The sequence below is a fragment of the Hypanus sabinus genome, chromosome 14 (genome assembly GCF_030144855.1).
Source record: "Hypanus sabinus isolate sHypSab1 chromosome 14, sHypSab1.hap1, whole genome shotgun sequence".
Lineage (NCBI taxonomy): Eukaryota > Metazoa > Chordata > Chondrichthyes > Myliobatiformes > Dasyatidae > Hypanus > Hypanus sabinus.
This window is the reverse complement of record NC_082719.1, coordinates 44,217,932-44,233,002: the sequence shown is the minus strand read 5'-3', so window position 1 is coordinate 44,233,002 and position 15,071 is coordinate 44,217,932. Positions and strand designations below refer to the sequence as shown.

Genomic DNA, 15,071 nt, shown 5'->3' with positions numbered 1-15,071 from the left:
TGTAGTTTAACATATATTTAGTATAATTTTCAGTCCTATCCTTCTGAAAATAATCTCTAGTTTTTGGTTTGTTTTCTTTATGGCAAGAGGTGCAACATTTTATCGTGTGTATTTGTGATCTGAGATCCCTTTGTTCCTCTCCCCATTTAGATGCCCACCTTCCCAAAGAAATCCTCCTGTAGATCCTACAAAATGTACTATCTTTTCACATTATCTCTTTGGAACTTCATCTGTTCTTTATTTTTCTATTCAGCAAATTTATTTATGCCCTTCTGTAATTTATTGTAGTCCTTTTCAATTCTCAAAGATTCAAAATACATTTATTATCAACGTGTGTATCCAGTATACAACCTTGATATTCGTCTACTCACAAACAGCCAAGAAAGAAAGAAATCCCATGGAACACATTCAAAGAAACATCAAACACTCAACATGCCAGAAAAAGAACAAATCACACAAATGGCAAAAAAATGAGTGAATAACAAACAGAATATTAAACATCAAACCGCAGAGTCCTTGAAATAGTCTAGGAATGTTCAGTTTTGCTCAGTTCAATTTGGTACTGTCATTAATTGACTGCAGGATGCAGAACCAATCCACCCTGATCAAAATTGCCCAAAATAGCAATAAAAAGAGGAACCAGACACATGCATAACATGAACTGCAGAGTCCTCTAAAATTGAGTCTAATCCACAAACCATGCTGATCAAACCTTGCACAAGACCCAAGACTCCTGCACCTTAGTTCAGCAGCAGCGAGCAAGCGGGTGAGGGAGTCCAGTCAAATGCAGGCAGATGGCACTGAACACACACTCATCTTCCACTCTCGTCCTTGTTGATTTCAATCTTGTTTGATGCTTTAATTGGCAAGAAATTAAGCCGAACGTGTAATAGACAAACACAATCTGCCTACATAATAACACACAAACAATTGTATTTTTCATGTCTTTACTGAACACATTGTTTAATTATTCACAGTCTATGCTGGAAAGTGTATGTGATCCCTTGTATTTAATAAGTGGTAGAACCATGTTTAGCAGCAATAACTTCCACCAAACTTGATCAGACTTGTGCAACAGCAAGTTGGAGATTTAGATCATTCTTCCTGTAGCCGTGTGCTACACGCAGTGCTGAAATAACGACACGTAGTCGATGAGCTGCAGTTGCAAAAAAGATTTATTCAAACTTCACGGCCTCGCTTTAAAGCCTTCCTGATCCCGCCCTCCCCGGGCGGGAATACTGTAGGGAGCGCGTATTCACAGTCCCATCCCGCGCGTGGGCTTTTCCCCTTGCTGGTGAAGCAGACTTGGCGCCCTTTTTGGGACTGGCCTCAATGCCGGCGCATGCCACTTTGTGAGACAGTTCGAGTGCGCTGGGAAGTGGGTCGCCACATAACCCCCACCCCAGAACCGGCGATACACCTCCCCAATGTCCACAGTCTGGACCGGACTCTGTTTGGGAGGTCTGCCTCTGCGCCGCGGTGCCGGAATCTCGACCGGCTGTGCCACGGCCACATGGGCTGGTTTGAATCAGTCCACCGTGAAAACCTCTTCTCTCCCCCCAATGTCCAGCATGAATGTGGACCCGTTGTTTCTGATCACTGTAAATGGCCCCTCGTAGGGCCGCTGTAGCGGTGCCCGATGTCCGCCCCGTCATATAAAAATGAACTTACAGTTTAGCAGGTCTTTGGGTACGCAGGTCGGGTTCTGCCCATTCTGCGAAGTGGGTATGGGGGCCTGGTTACCGAGCCTCTCGCGTAGTCTGCCCAGGACTGCTGCTGGTTGTTCCTCTTGCCCCCTTGGGGCTGGTATGAACTCCCCTGGGACGACCAGGGGTGCGCCGCACACCAACTCGGCCGACAAGGTGTGCAGATCTTCTTTGGGCGCTGTGCGGATTCCGAGCAGGACCTAGGGAAGCTCATCCACCCAGTTAGGTCCTTTGAGGCGGGCCATGAGAGCCGATTCAGGTGACGGTGGAAACGCACCACCAGTCTGTTTGACTGTGGGTGGTAGGCAGTTGTGTGGTGCAGCTGTGTCCCCAAAAGGCTGGCCATAGCTGACCACAGGCTGGAGGTGAACTGGGCATCTCTGTAGGAGGTAATGTGGGCCAGTACACCAAAGTGGGACACCCAGGTGGCGACGGTGAGCGGGATTGCCTCTGGCCATCTGGTGAACTGGTCCACGATAGTGAGGAGGTGCTGCGCCCCGCGCGACACTGGCAGGGGGCCCACGATATCCGCGTGAATGTGGTCGAAACGCCAGTGGGTGGGGTGGAACTGCTGCGGCAGAGCTTTGGTGTGCCGCTGCACCTTGGCCGTCTGGCAGTGCATGCACGTTCTGGCCCATTCACTGACCTGCCTGCGGAGTCCATGCCAAACGAACCTGCTGGAGACCATCCGGACGATTGTCCTGATGGAGGGGTGCGCTAAGTTATGAATAGAGTCGAAAACGCGTTGCCGCCAAGGTGCCGGGACGACGGGACGGGGCTAGCCGGTGGCGACGTCACAGAGTAGGGTCCTCTCACCTGGGCCTATGGGGAGGTCCTGGAGCCGCAAACCGGAGACTGCGGTTCTGTAACTCAGGATCTCGTCATCTGCCTGCTGCGTCTCTGCCAGCGCCTCAAAGTCTACCCCTTGGGAAAGGGCATGAATGTTAGGGCAAGAGAGCGCATCCGCCACGACATTGTCCTTACCCGAGACGTGCCGGACATCTGTCATGTATTCAGAGATGTAGGACAGATGGCGCTGCTGGCGGGACGACCAGGGATCGGACACCTTCGTGAACGTAAAGGTAAGTGGCTTGTGGTCTGTGAACACGGTGAAAGGCCTACCTTTTAAGAAGTACCTGAAATGCCGGATTGCCAGGTATAGCGCCAACGGTTCCTGGTCGAAAGCACTGTATTTGAGCTCAGGTGGCCGCAGGTGTTTGCTGAAAAACGCCAGGGGTTGCCAGCGACCCGCGATGAGCTGCTCCAGTACCCCACCAACTGCTGTGCTAGATGTGTCCACTGTGAGGGCGGTAGGGACGTCCATTCTGGGGTGAACTAGCATCGAGGCGTTCGCCAAGGCTTCCTTCGTTTGAATGAAAGCTGTGGTGGACTCCTCGTCCCAGGTAATGTCCTTGCCCAGACCCGACAGCAGGGCGAACAGGGGGCGCATGATCCGGGCAGCTGAAGGGAGGAAGCGGTGGTAGAAATTGACCATACCTATGAATTCCTGAAGGCCTTTGATCGTGGTGGGTCGGGGGAAATGGCGGACCGCATCTACCTTAGCGGGCAGAGGGGTTGCCCCGTCTTTAGTAATCCTGTGGCCCAGGAAGTCAATGGTGTCGAGCCCGAACTGGCATTTGGCCGGGTTGATTGTTAGACCGTATTCACTCAGCCGGGCATAGAGTTGACGGAGGTGGGACAGATGCTCCTGATGACTGCTGCTGGCTATGAGGATGTCGTCCAAAGTGAAGTCCAGGTCGCGTCCCACCGCGTCCATTAACCGCTGGAACGTCTGTGCGGCATTCTTCAGGCCGAACGACATGTGGAGGAACTCGAAAAGGCCGAACGGAGTGATGAGAGCCGTTTTGGGGACGTCATCCGGATGCATCGGGATTTGATGGTATCCTCGGACGAGGTCTACCTTGGAGAAGATCCGTGCGCCGTGCAGGTTTGCTGCAAAGTCCTGAATGTGCGGCACAGGGTAGCGGTCCGGTGTGGTAGCCTCGTTCAGCCTGCGGTAGTCGTCACACAGTCTCCAGCCCCCGATGCTTTGGGCACCATGTGCAGGAGGGAGGCCCATGGGCTGACAGACCACCGGATGATCCCCAATTCCTCCATCCTCTTGAACTCCTCCTTTGCCAGTCGGAGCTTGTCTGGGGGAAGCCGCCGAGCACGGGTGTGGAGGGTTGGTCCCTGGGTCGGGATGTGGTGCTGTACGCCGTGTCGGGGCATGGCTGCTGTGAACTGCGGTGCCAGAACCGATGGGAAATCCGCCAGGACCCTGGTGAAGTCGTTGTCGGACAGTGTGATGGAGTCGAGGTGAGGGGCTGGCAACTGGGCTGCACCCAGGGAGAACGTCTGAAAGGTCTCAACGTGGACCAGTCTCTTCCCGGGCAGGTCAACCAGTAGGCTGTGAGCCCACAAAAAATACGCACCCAGAAGCGGTTGGGCTACGGTGGCCAGTGTGAAGTCCCACGTGAACTGGCTGGAGCTGAACTGTAGCTGCACCTGACGGGTGCCATAGGTCCTTACTGTGCTGCCGTTCACGGCCCTCGGTGGGGGGGGACCCGGTGCCCTGTTGCGGGTGTCATAACTCGTTGGAGGTAAGATGCTGATCTCGGCACCAGTGTCGACCAAAAAACGGCGTCCCGACTGCTGGTCCCACACTAAGGGTTCAGAGAGAGAGGGGACAACCACTCTTTGCCCTCTGTGGGCAAGCCAGTCCTTGATCCACAAAGCAATGTCCCTTGGATCCCATGCCTCCTTACTTTCTCAATGAGCCTTGCATGGGGTACCTTATCTTTGATGAATGCCTTGCTGAAATCCATTTACACTACATCTACTGCTCTTCCTTCATCAATATGTTTAGTCACATCCTCAAAAAATTCTATCAGGCTCACAAGGCACGACCTGCCCTTGACAAAGCCGTGCTGACTATTCCTAATCATATTACACCTCTCCAAATGTTCATAAATCCTGCCCCTCAGGATCTTCTCCATCAACTTACCAACCACTGAGGTAAGACTGTCGTGGTTTCTTGTGCCCACAAACGACCAGGAGACACAGAAGATTCTTCAAGATGTGTTAAACTTTAATTTGCAAATCAAATCTGAGACAATCAGTGAGCTAGTCGCTGATTGCAGCAGCAAACCAGACCAGGCCCAGCCACAGAGCTCACTAACCCCAGAGGTAGGGGTGGGGAGACCAATGAACAATTGTGCTTCTACCACCAGCGGTGGGGCGCAGAAGCCCGCCGCTGTCGCCTGCCCTGCAAGTTCCCGGGAAACGCCAGGGCCAGCCACCGCTGATGGCTGCGGCGGCTGGCCTCCTGTATGTGTGGGACAAGAGGTCGGGATGCCGTTTTTTGGTCGACACTGGTGCCGAGATCAGCATCTTACCTCTGACGAGTTACGACACCCGCAACAGGGCACGGGGTCCCACCCTGAGGGCCGTGAACGGCAGCACAGTAAGGACCTACGGCACCTGTACGGTGCAGCTACAGTTCAGCTCCAGCCGGTTCACGTGGGCCTTCACACTGGCCGCTGTAGCCCAACCGCTTCTGGGTGCAGATTTTTTGCGGTCTCACAGCCTGCTGGTCAACCCGCCGAGGCAGAGACTGGTCCACGCTGAGACCTTTCAGGCGTTTTCCCTGGGTGAAGCCCAGTTGCTGCCCCTCACCTGGACTCCATTACGCTGTCCGACAACGACTTCACCAGGGTCCTGGCAGATTTCCCATCGGTTCTGGCACTGCAGTTCACGGCAGCCATGCCCCGACACGGTGTACAACACCACATCCCGACCCAGGGACCACCCCTCCATGCCCGTGCTCGAAGGCTTCCCCCGGACAAGCTCCGTCTGGCGAAGGAGGAGTTCAAGAGGATGGAGGAATTGGGGATCATACGGCGGTCCGACAGCCCATGGGCCTCCCCCCTGCACATGGTGCCCAAAGCGACTGGGGGCTGGAGACCATGTGGCGACTACTGCAGGCTGAACGAGGCTACAACACCGGACCACTACCCTGTGTCGCACATTCAGAACTTTGCAGCTAACCTGCACGGTGGAGGTATCTTCTCCAAGATAGACCTCGTCCGGGGATACCACCAAATCCTGATGCATCCGGACGACGTCCCCAAAACGGCACTCATCACCCCGTTCGGCCTTTTCGAGTTCCTCCGCATGCCATTTGGCCTGAAGAATGACGCACAGACGTTCCAGCGGTTAATGGACGCGGTGGGACACACCTGGACTTCACTTTGGACGACATCCTCATAGCCAGCAGCAGTCGTCAGGACCCAGGGAAGCTCATCCACCCAATTAGGTCCTCTCAGGCAGGCCATGAGAGCCGACTTCAAGTGACGGTGGAAGCGTTCCACTAGTCCGTTGGACTGTGGGTGGTAAGCAGTAGTGTGGTGTAGCTGCGTTCTCAACAGGCTGGCCACAGCCGACCACAGGCTGGAGATGAACTGGGCACCTCTGTCAGAGGTAATGTGGGCCGGTACCCCAAAGCATGCTACCCAGGTTGCAATCAGTGCACGGGTGCATAAATCTGCAGATGTGTCGGTGAGCGGGACCCCCTCTGGCCACCTCGTGAACCGGTCTACCATAGTTAGGAGGTACCACACTCCTCGGGACACTGGTAGAGGGCCCACAATATCCACATGAATGTGGTCGAACCTCCGGTGGGTGGGTTCAAACTGCTGCGGTGGGGCTTTAGTGTGCCGCTGCACCTTGGCTATTTGGCACTGCGCACACGTTCTGGCCCATTCATTGACCTGCTTGCGAATATCCCCTGAATATTTGCTACATTTCTTCTGTACTTTTCCCTGAGAACATCTGTTTCCAATTTAAGCTTCCAATTTCCTGCTTGATAGCCTCATATTTCCCCTTACTCCAATTAAATGCTTTTCTAACTTGTCTGTTCCTGACTCTCTTCAATGCTATTGTAAAGGAGATAGAATTATGATCACTATCTCCAAAATGCTCTCCCACTGAGAGATCTGACACCTGACCAGGTTCATTTTCCAATACCAAATCAAGTACAGTCTCTCCTCTTATAGGCTTATCTACATACAGTGTTAAGAAACCTTCCTGAACGCACCTAACAAACTCCACCCCATCTAAACCGCTTGCTCTAGGGAGATGCGAATCGATATTTGGGAAATTAAAATCTCCCATCACGACAACTCTGTTATTATTACACCTTTCCAGGATCTGTTTCCCTATCTGCTCCTCGATATCCCTGTTACTATTGGGCGGCCTATTTTAAAAAAAAACAACCCAGTAAAGTTATTGACCCCTTCCTATTCCTAATCTCCACCCACAGTAGACAATCCTTCCATGACACCCACCTTTTCTGCAGCTATGACACTATCTCTGATCAACAGTGCCATGCCCCCACCTCTTTTGCCTCCTTCCCTGTTCTTTCTTTCTTTCTTTTTCAATCTTTTTATTGAGTTTCATATATGCATATAAAAAAAACATAACATAACATAATAATAGATTATGAATACAATAGACTTGAAGTCGCATTAATAATAAGATAACAATATCCTATTAAACATCGACAAAAGAAAATACATTAATCAATCAAGTCCATATGATTATATATGAAAAAAAACAGAGATAATCGTCAAAAGAAGAAAAAATTTGAAAATATGTGAAAAATATGTATTGAGAAAAAAAAACACTAAACTAAACTAACATGGGCAATAATAATAGTTTACAAGTATATGATAGTGTCAACAAACTCCGGAACTCCATACCTGAACAAGAATAAGCAGAAAGAAGGTCTGGAAAAGGCCAAATTAATTCATATGAAAGTGTCGAATGAACGGTCCCCAAGTTTCTTCAAATTTAATTGATGAGTCAAAAATAGTGCTTCTAATTTTTTCCAAGCTCTGATAAGAAATAGTTTGAGAAAACCACTGGAACGTGGTAGGAGGATTTACTTCTTTCCAGTTTTGTAATATAGTCCTTCTGGCCATTAATGTTACAAAAGCAATCATTTGTCTGATTGAAGGGGAAAACTGATTACCATCCTCATTTGGTATACCAAAAATTGCAGTAATAAAATGAGGTTGTAGATCGATATTCCAAATTGAGGAAATGGTAGTAAATATGTCCTTCCAATAGTTATGTAAAGTGGGACATGACCAAAACATATGGGTCAATGAAGCCACTTCTGAATGACATCTGTCACATTGAGGGTTAATATGAGAATAGAATCGAGCAAGTTTATCTTTAGACATATGAGCTCTATGTACAATTTTAAATTGTATTAAAGCATGTTTAGCACATATAGAAGAGGAATTAACCATTTGTAAAAATTTTTCCCATTTATCTGTTGATATATTATATCGAAGTTCTTTTTCCCATTCTTGTTTAATTAACTGATATTTCTGGTTGTATCTTCATAATCATATTATAAATAAAAGCTACTAATCCCTTCTGACAAGGGTTTAAAGTAAAAATCAAATCTGAAAAATCCACTAAAGTTGAATTAGGAAAAGATGGTAAAACTTTATGTAAGAAATTTCTAATTTGTAGATATCTGAAAAAATTAGATTTAGGTAATTTAAATTTATTGGAAAGTTGGTCAAAGGACATCAAAGTATCTTCAAAAAAAAATCACGAAAACATTTTATACCTTTCCTTTTCCATATGTTAAAAGCTTGATCTGTCCAGGAAGGTTTGAAAAAAAAAAAATTAAGTAAGATAGGGCTATCAAGAACAAAGTTTTTCAGAGTAAAAAACTTACGAAATTGAAACCAAATTCGTAATGTATGTTTGATAACAGGATTAGATATTTGTTTATTAAATTTAACTAAATCAGCAGGAAGACGAGAACCAAGAACAGAGAATAGAGAATATCCCTTTACCTCATTACATTCCAAATTTACCCACTGTGGGCACAATGGTGAATCCAAATCTAGTTTCCAATACATTAAGTTACGAATATTATTTGCCCAATAATAAAATCTAAAGTTAGGTAAAGCTAAACCACCATCTTTTTTAGATTTTTGTAATTGCCTTTTACTTAACCTAGGGCTTCCCTGTTCTTTCTGAAACATCTAAAACCCGGCTCTTGTAGTAACCATTCCTGTCCCTGAGCCATCCAAGTCTCTGTAATGGTCACCACATCATATCTCCAAGTACTGATCCATACTCTAAGCTCAACTGCTTTGATGACAACACTCCTAGCGTTAAAATAGATACATCTCAAACCTTTGGTCTGAGCGCATCCCTTCTTTATCACCTGCCTATCCTCCCTCACACGCTGTCTCCTATCTTTCTCTATTTGAGAGCCAAACACCCCTTCTCCAGTCTCTTCAGTTTGGCACCTGAGAATATTTCTATCACATACAAACCTTTGATTTCTGTCCACATAAGCATGACCTTCATCTTCCTCCACCTCACCATCTGCTCTAACAGTCTGGTTCCCCTCCCCCTGTAAATCTAGTTTAAACCTCCCGGTGCAGCACTAGCTACCCTACCTGCAAGGATGTTAGTCCCATTCCAGTTCAGGTGAAAACCGTCCTGTCAGAACAGGTCCCACCTTCCCTGGAACAAAACCCAATTGTCCAGAACCATGAAGCCCTCCCTCCTGCACCAACTCCTTAGCCACGTATTTAGCTGCATTATCTTCCTATTTCTAGCCACTCTAGCACGTGGCATGGGGAGCAATCCTGAGACTGAACCCTAGAGGTCCTGTCCTTCAACTTTGCACCTAACTCCCTAAATTCTCTTTGCAGGACCTCCTCCTTCCTATCCATGTCATTGGTCCCTATATGGACCACGACATCTGGCTGCTCGCCCTCCCTCCTGAGAATACCAAGAACTCGATCCGAGATATCACGGACCTTGACGCCAGGGAGGCAACAGACCATCCAGGCTTCTCGATCTCTCCCACAGAATCTCTTACCTGTCCCCCTAACTATCGAATCCCCTATCACTACTGCTCTCCTCTTTTTCCTCCTTCCTTTCTGAGCTGAGGGTCCAGTCTCGGTGCCAGAGACACGACCACTACAACTTGTCCCTGGTATGTTGTCCCCACCAACAGTATCCAAAACGGTATACTTATTGTTGATGTGAACGGCCACAGGGGTGCTCTGCTCTTCCTGTCTATTCCCCTTCCCTCTCCTGACAGTCACCCAGCTTACTTACTCATGTAAATATTTTATAAACAAACATATCTCTAGAAATGTGTTTTTTTTTAATTCACTGCCTCCTTTTGATACTTAGAGTTTCTGATGGCCTTTTAGCCTTTTGTGTAGTACTATGTAATTTGACTTTCCTATAAAGAGTGTGGCAACCAGTCACGTGAAATAGGACGAACACTACACAGGTGTTACACACTTAGGTCAAATGTTCAGCTTTTGTCTTGTCTGTCCACAGAGCATTATCCCAGAAGCGCTGGGGAACATCCAAATGGTCTTTTGCAAATTTGAGATGTGCAGCAATGATTTTTTTTGGAGAGCAGAGATTTCCTCTGTGGTGTCCTTCCATGAACACTATTGTTCAGTGTTTTCTTACAGTGGACACATGAACAGCAGCATCTGCATGATCTGCACCAAGTCCTGCTCCTTCAGTTTCTTTGCCAATGAACAACTCACTGATGGGGTAGACCTGTAGTACTTTAAGTTCTTAATGTCCAGCAGGGTCTTGCAATCATACAAAATATGTTCATAAAGGACAATAATACTTTTGTTTAACCCCATAGAAGCCTTTGCGATGGAATGTGCCACCATCTTCCTGGAAGACTGGTACTGTAGAGTAAACCATGACTACAGCCAACATTGGTGCTAATGTGAAAAGTGTCAAGTCCAATAATTTGATTTTTGATGGTCAATTTGGGTCTAGCTTTAGGGTCTCTGACACATGACAAAATAGCTGAATTGTATAGAGATTGTGTGAGTCACTGTGCTTGTGTTGCAAGATTGGTGTCAATGAGGATGCAAGTGGGGTGGAGGGAAAACTTTCCACTAGAACTATGGTTTCTGGTAGTTATGAACATGGTTACAATTTTTAAAAAGCCAGTTATCTCATGCCTGCACCCCCTGAACTGTCACACTTTGCCTTCCCCATCTCTACAGAATTCCAGGCATGCTAGATTGAGCGAATTAAGCAGATACTGTTAATAGTGCATGACAAGGAGTTTGCATTGTCAAAAAAAACAATGACCATGTGATGGTAGAACAAAGTTTGTGGAAAACTGCGTAGGAATGCTTTCAAATGGTTGAATGTGCTTCACATAAAGAATTTTCTCGTACATTCTTCACTCATTCACTCCCTATTGTTCTTGAGTTACTGACTCAATTTTAAAATGAAATCATGTTCATCTCTTATTCTGTGGAAATTGTTTCAGTAACTTTTCTTTAATGCTGTAATTACCCATTTCTTCATTATCTTGGTGTATGAATCAATGCCAAGTACTTTCCCAGGATTCAATGTCCTTTCTGTGATGCAGTAACTAGCCTAAAAATTATGTGTGCAAAGTTACCTTTAGTATTTCTCTTTTTTATGCTCCTACTTATATAATGACATTGATCCTTTTGAGGCCTTTTCAAATTCCTTTTCCTTATGTCACTTTATCGCCGTACTTCATTGTTTTTGCCTTGTGTAGGTTCACCATTTCCTGCCAATATAGTAATTGGAATGGACTGTTTAACCCAGAGGTACCGAAACCTTTGTAGTTTGAAGGTCATTTACAGGTCACACCAAAGGACAGAGGCAGAAATTGCTGTCAGCGCTACAGGTGTCATTCAGGGCACGAGTCTGGCATTCACAAGAACAACATACAATATGCAAACTTCCCTTTGGTCTCAGCTGTTTGGTTGAAGTTTGTTTTGGCATCAGCTTAATGGCTTGAAACTAACTGGCGCGTTGCTAAAATACCAGCATTTCTAACCACCACCCCCTCATTACTGCCAAAGTTCTGTGGTTAAGCTCCCTCTCAGATCATTGGCCCGGCATGCTCCACTCCATCCCTGGCAGTCTAATTCTCCTTGTTCTTCAACTTTCAATTTGAGTCCTTTCCAAGATGGTGCTGAGCTACAACCCTTTTTGAGTCTCAGCTCAGATTGAGTTGCTTTTGAATTGTTTAATTTTTTTTAGGCTTTAAGGATGGTTTTGGGGACAGGAAGGGGAGTTGGGGATTAGGTTAGGGTTTAGAGACAGGGATGTGGAGGAATTAGAGGTCAGGCCAGAGTTCAAGTTTCCGCTCCACATTTGAAGACCAGTGACGTGGACATGGGACATCTTTGATTGTCTGCCAGACTTGCAGAGAGTGGACGAGGCTCTCCCAGGTCAGTGAGTTGTTGGTGGGTTCCAGAGTCAGAGTTCATGTGGGCAGGAGGATTGAGTTCAGATGACCCTGGGTTCATGAAATAGTGAGACCAGAATTCAAGGCCCAGGGTTTGTGGTCTCGTCATTGGCAAGTCAACATTTCAAGGCCTAGTGTTCAGTGATTAATGCTTGAGGGTCAAATCAGAAGTTGAGGCCCATTGGCAGAGCTGAGTCTGTGAATCTCTGCTAATCTACTGGGAAGGTCGAAACCTGCTGTCTGCAGGCCTGAGTCCATGTCCACCAGAGCCTGCCCTGGGCTTGAAGGACTGTATGTTCATGCGTGGAAGGAAAGAACAGGGCTTATTTTTGCTGTTGTTTGTTGCTTGGTTTAAGATAGTGCTGGAGAAGCACAGTGATGACTTGCTATCAGCAAACAAAACTAATAATTACTTCATTAATCACAGTTTTTCATGAAAACGATCACTACAATTAATACTCTAAACTTCCCTTTCAGAGTGGAGTTTTTGAAACACCTGTACAACTTGGCATTTTTGCAAACTAAACTTAAGTTTTTGAGGTGCAAGACAGTTGTAGCATGGCATGTAGGGGCCAAATTGTGGCGGCAGGGCCTGGGCCCGAAAGCGAGGAGCAAGCCAATGTTTGACAGATTTTAATGCCAGGCCGCATTGGAAAGATTGAGTATGTGCCAAATCGAGGTGGCAGGTCCCAGGCTTCAGAGTGCATCGAAGTGGCAGGGCCCAATTCTGAGAGTGAGAAATAACCTGCCATTTGGCCATTTTTAAGGTTGGAAAGGTCAACCTGACAGAGCTTAGAGGCAAGTTTCAGCTCACTGCTCAATGAGGTTTACTCGTCTCTGTGCTAAACTAGAACTGTAGCCTGCAACTAAAGGGCTCCTGGATCAGCTGGCTTCGTGGTTATGAACCGATTTTTGTGAACGTCAGTTCTGAGTGTTATTATTTTGTTTTCTGCACATTAGGTATATGGCGGTTTTTTTTAATGGGTTCCATTGGGCTTCTTTGTTTTGTGGCTGCCTGTATGAGACAAGGTTGTCTATAGTATACATGCTTTGATAATAAATATACTTTGAACTTTGTTCTGTTTTGTTGTGTTGTTCTGCTGAGCATTGTGGGCATGCTATGTTGGTGCCGAAATGTGTGCCCCCTCCCCCCTCAACACAGCCTCTGGAACCCTCACTCTAGTTACAGCAGTCCTTGTTATAAGCTAGAATTGGTTTTTGATTATAGTTATAAGCTACCTACAGTAGAGAGGAGAGCAAATAAAATGAGTTTTATCCCCCCGCCTTTTCTCTTGTATTTCAGCTGCGACAGTCACAATCTTACTGCACAGACAATGAGTGTCTGCAAGAATGTAAGTAATGTTTTCATTTTAATTCAATCAGTAAAATTTTGCAAATTTTAGTCACATTTGAAAAGTCAATGATCTTCAGTTATTCACATGAACATGAACTTGAAAAATTATCCAGCTACAGTTAGGAATTGGTAACCTTGAACTTCAAATTACTAATGTTGCCTTTAATCTTCTAATCTTCCCTTTTCCCGCTGCTGATATGTTAGTTACTAGGAGTGCAAACAGTCCTCAGGTTATGTGAGAGTTCCATTTCTCTGTAAGTCAGAAACGTGCATTTTCAATAGTAACCCAGACATATTATATATAACTTGCTGTAATTCTTTCATTTCATTTAATTATCACCCTAACACTACACAAAATTAAACCAATGGAATATATACTATATAAGGACTTTATCAAAAACCAAGAAAAATCTTACTGTTAACTGGAAAAATGCTTTAAAATGTTTTTGGAGAATTTGTGCAAAGTCAAATTTCAGTAAGTGAGGTTATATGCAACCCCTTAGAAACTCTGTAGTCATAAAAGTAACTGACTGAAACATAGTGTTTTATTTGTAAATTCATGGTGTTGAAAGGGAACGCTATTACAAATTATAGTTATTTGAATAACTTTTATAGCTGGAAACCTCTGTATTGCTATTAATGTAAGATAGATACGGTACATATAGTAAATGAAACTTGCAGCAACCTCATAGCCTGATGTATTTGGAAGACTGGGCTACAATCATAATCCACATCATTCTGACCTAGGAGTTATTAGACTGTTCATTGAATACTCTATTTCCTTAGACCATAATGTTTCATGTTTAATATTAAAAATAGTCAAGTTCTTTACACAGTGATTGCACCACCACCAACACCACATTAGCAGCTTGCTTTTTAGAAGTTTTCTTACTGTAATATAATATTCCAAGGCAGTTAATAGGAAAGTCATGAAAAAGCCACTTGAAAGGTTCTCTAACTAAGATTCTCTTCAGTTCAGAGTACAGGAGTATAGGATCCACGAGCAGGAAGGCAGTTTCATACCTGAATTAGAAATGGAGAGGTTTCTCTTAGGTGGCCTTGTACACCAGCCACTGAAGGCAATTAAGAAGTCAAGTTATATGTTGGCCGTCAAAGCAAGAGGATTTGTGAATAGGAACAGTGATGTCATGATGCAATGTTATAGAGCCCTGATGAAACTAGATTTCGAGTATTTTGTGCAGTTTTGATCTCCTATCTGAGGAAGGATGTTCTTGCTATGGAAGAAATTCAGTGAAAATTTTGGAGACTATTTCCTAAGATGGGAGGACTGATGTATTAAGGGATTCAATTAAGGTTATGCTCACTAGAAATCTGAAGAATTATAATAGGACTGCATAGCCCATCCACCTTTTTATTCTGCCTTCTACTCCCTTCCTTTCAAGTCCTGATGAAGAGTCTCAGCCCAAGATGTTAGCTGTTCATTTCCCTTCATAGATGAAGCCTGACCTGGGGCTCAAGATTTCCAGCATCTGCAGAATCTCTTGTGTATAACTAAATTAATCCCTAGATTTCACCAAATGTGCAGGATATACTGCCAGTTGGTATACAGTCAGCCCTCCTTATCTGCGAGGGATTGGTTCCAGGACCCCCCCGACGGATACCAAAAAACGTGGATGCTCAAGTCCCTTATATAAAATGGCGTAGTATTTGCATAAAACCTATGCACCCC

General features: G+C 45.7%; 1 protein-coding gene across 2 annotated transcripts in view; it reads left to right on the top strand.

Annotated features, from left to right (window-relative positions):
- The window catches only part of smim14 (small integral membrane protein 14), a 40,008-nt gene that overhangs the window by 16,691 nt on the left and 8,246 nt on the right, over nt 1-15,071 (top strand). For both annotated transcript variants that reach the window (XM_059989066.1, XM_059989067.1), the window contains exon 3: nt 13,331-13,379. In XM_059989066.1, the coding sequence (XP_059845049.1) occupies nt 13,331-13,379 (49 nt within the window). The remainder of the gene's footprint in view (nt 1-13,330; nt 13,380-15,071) is intronic.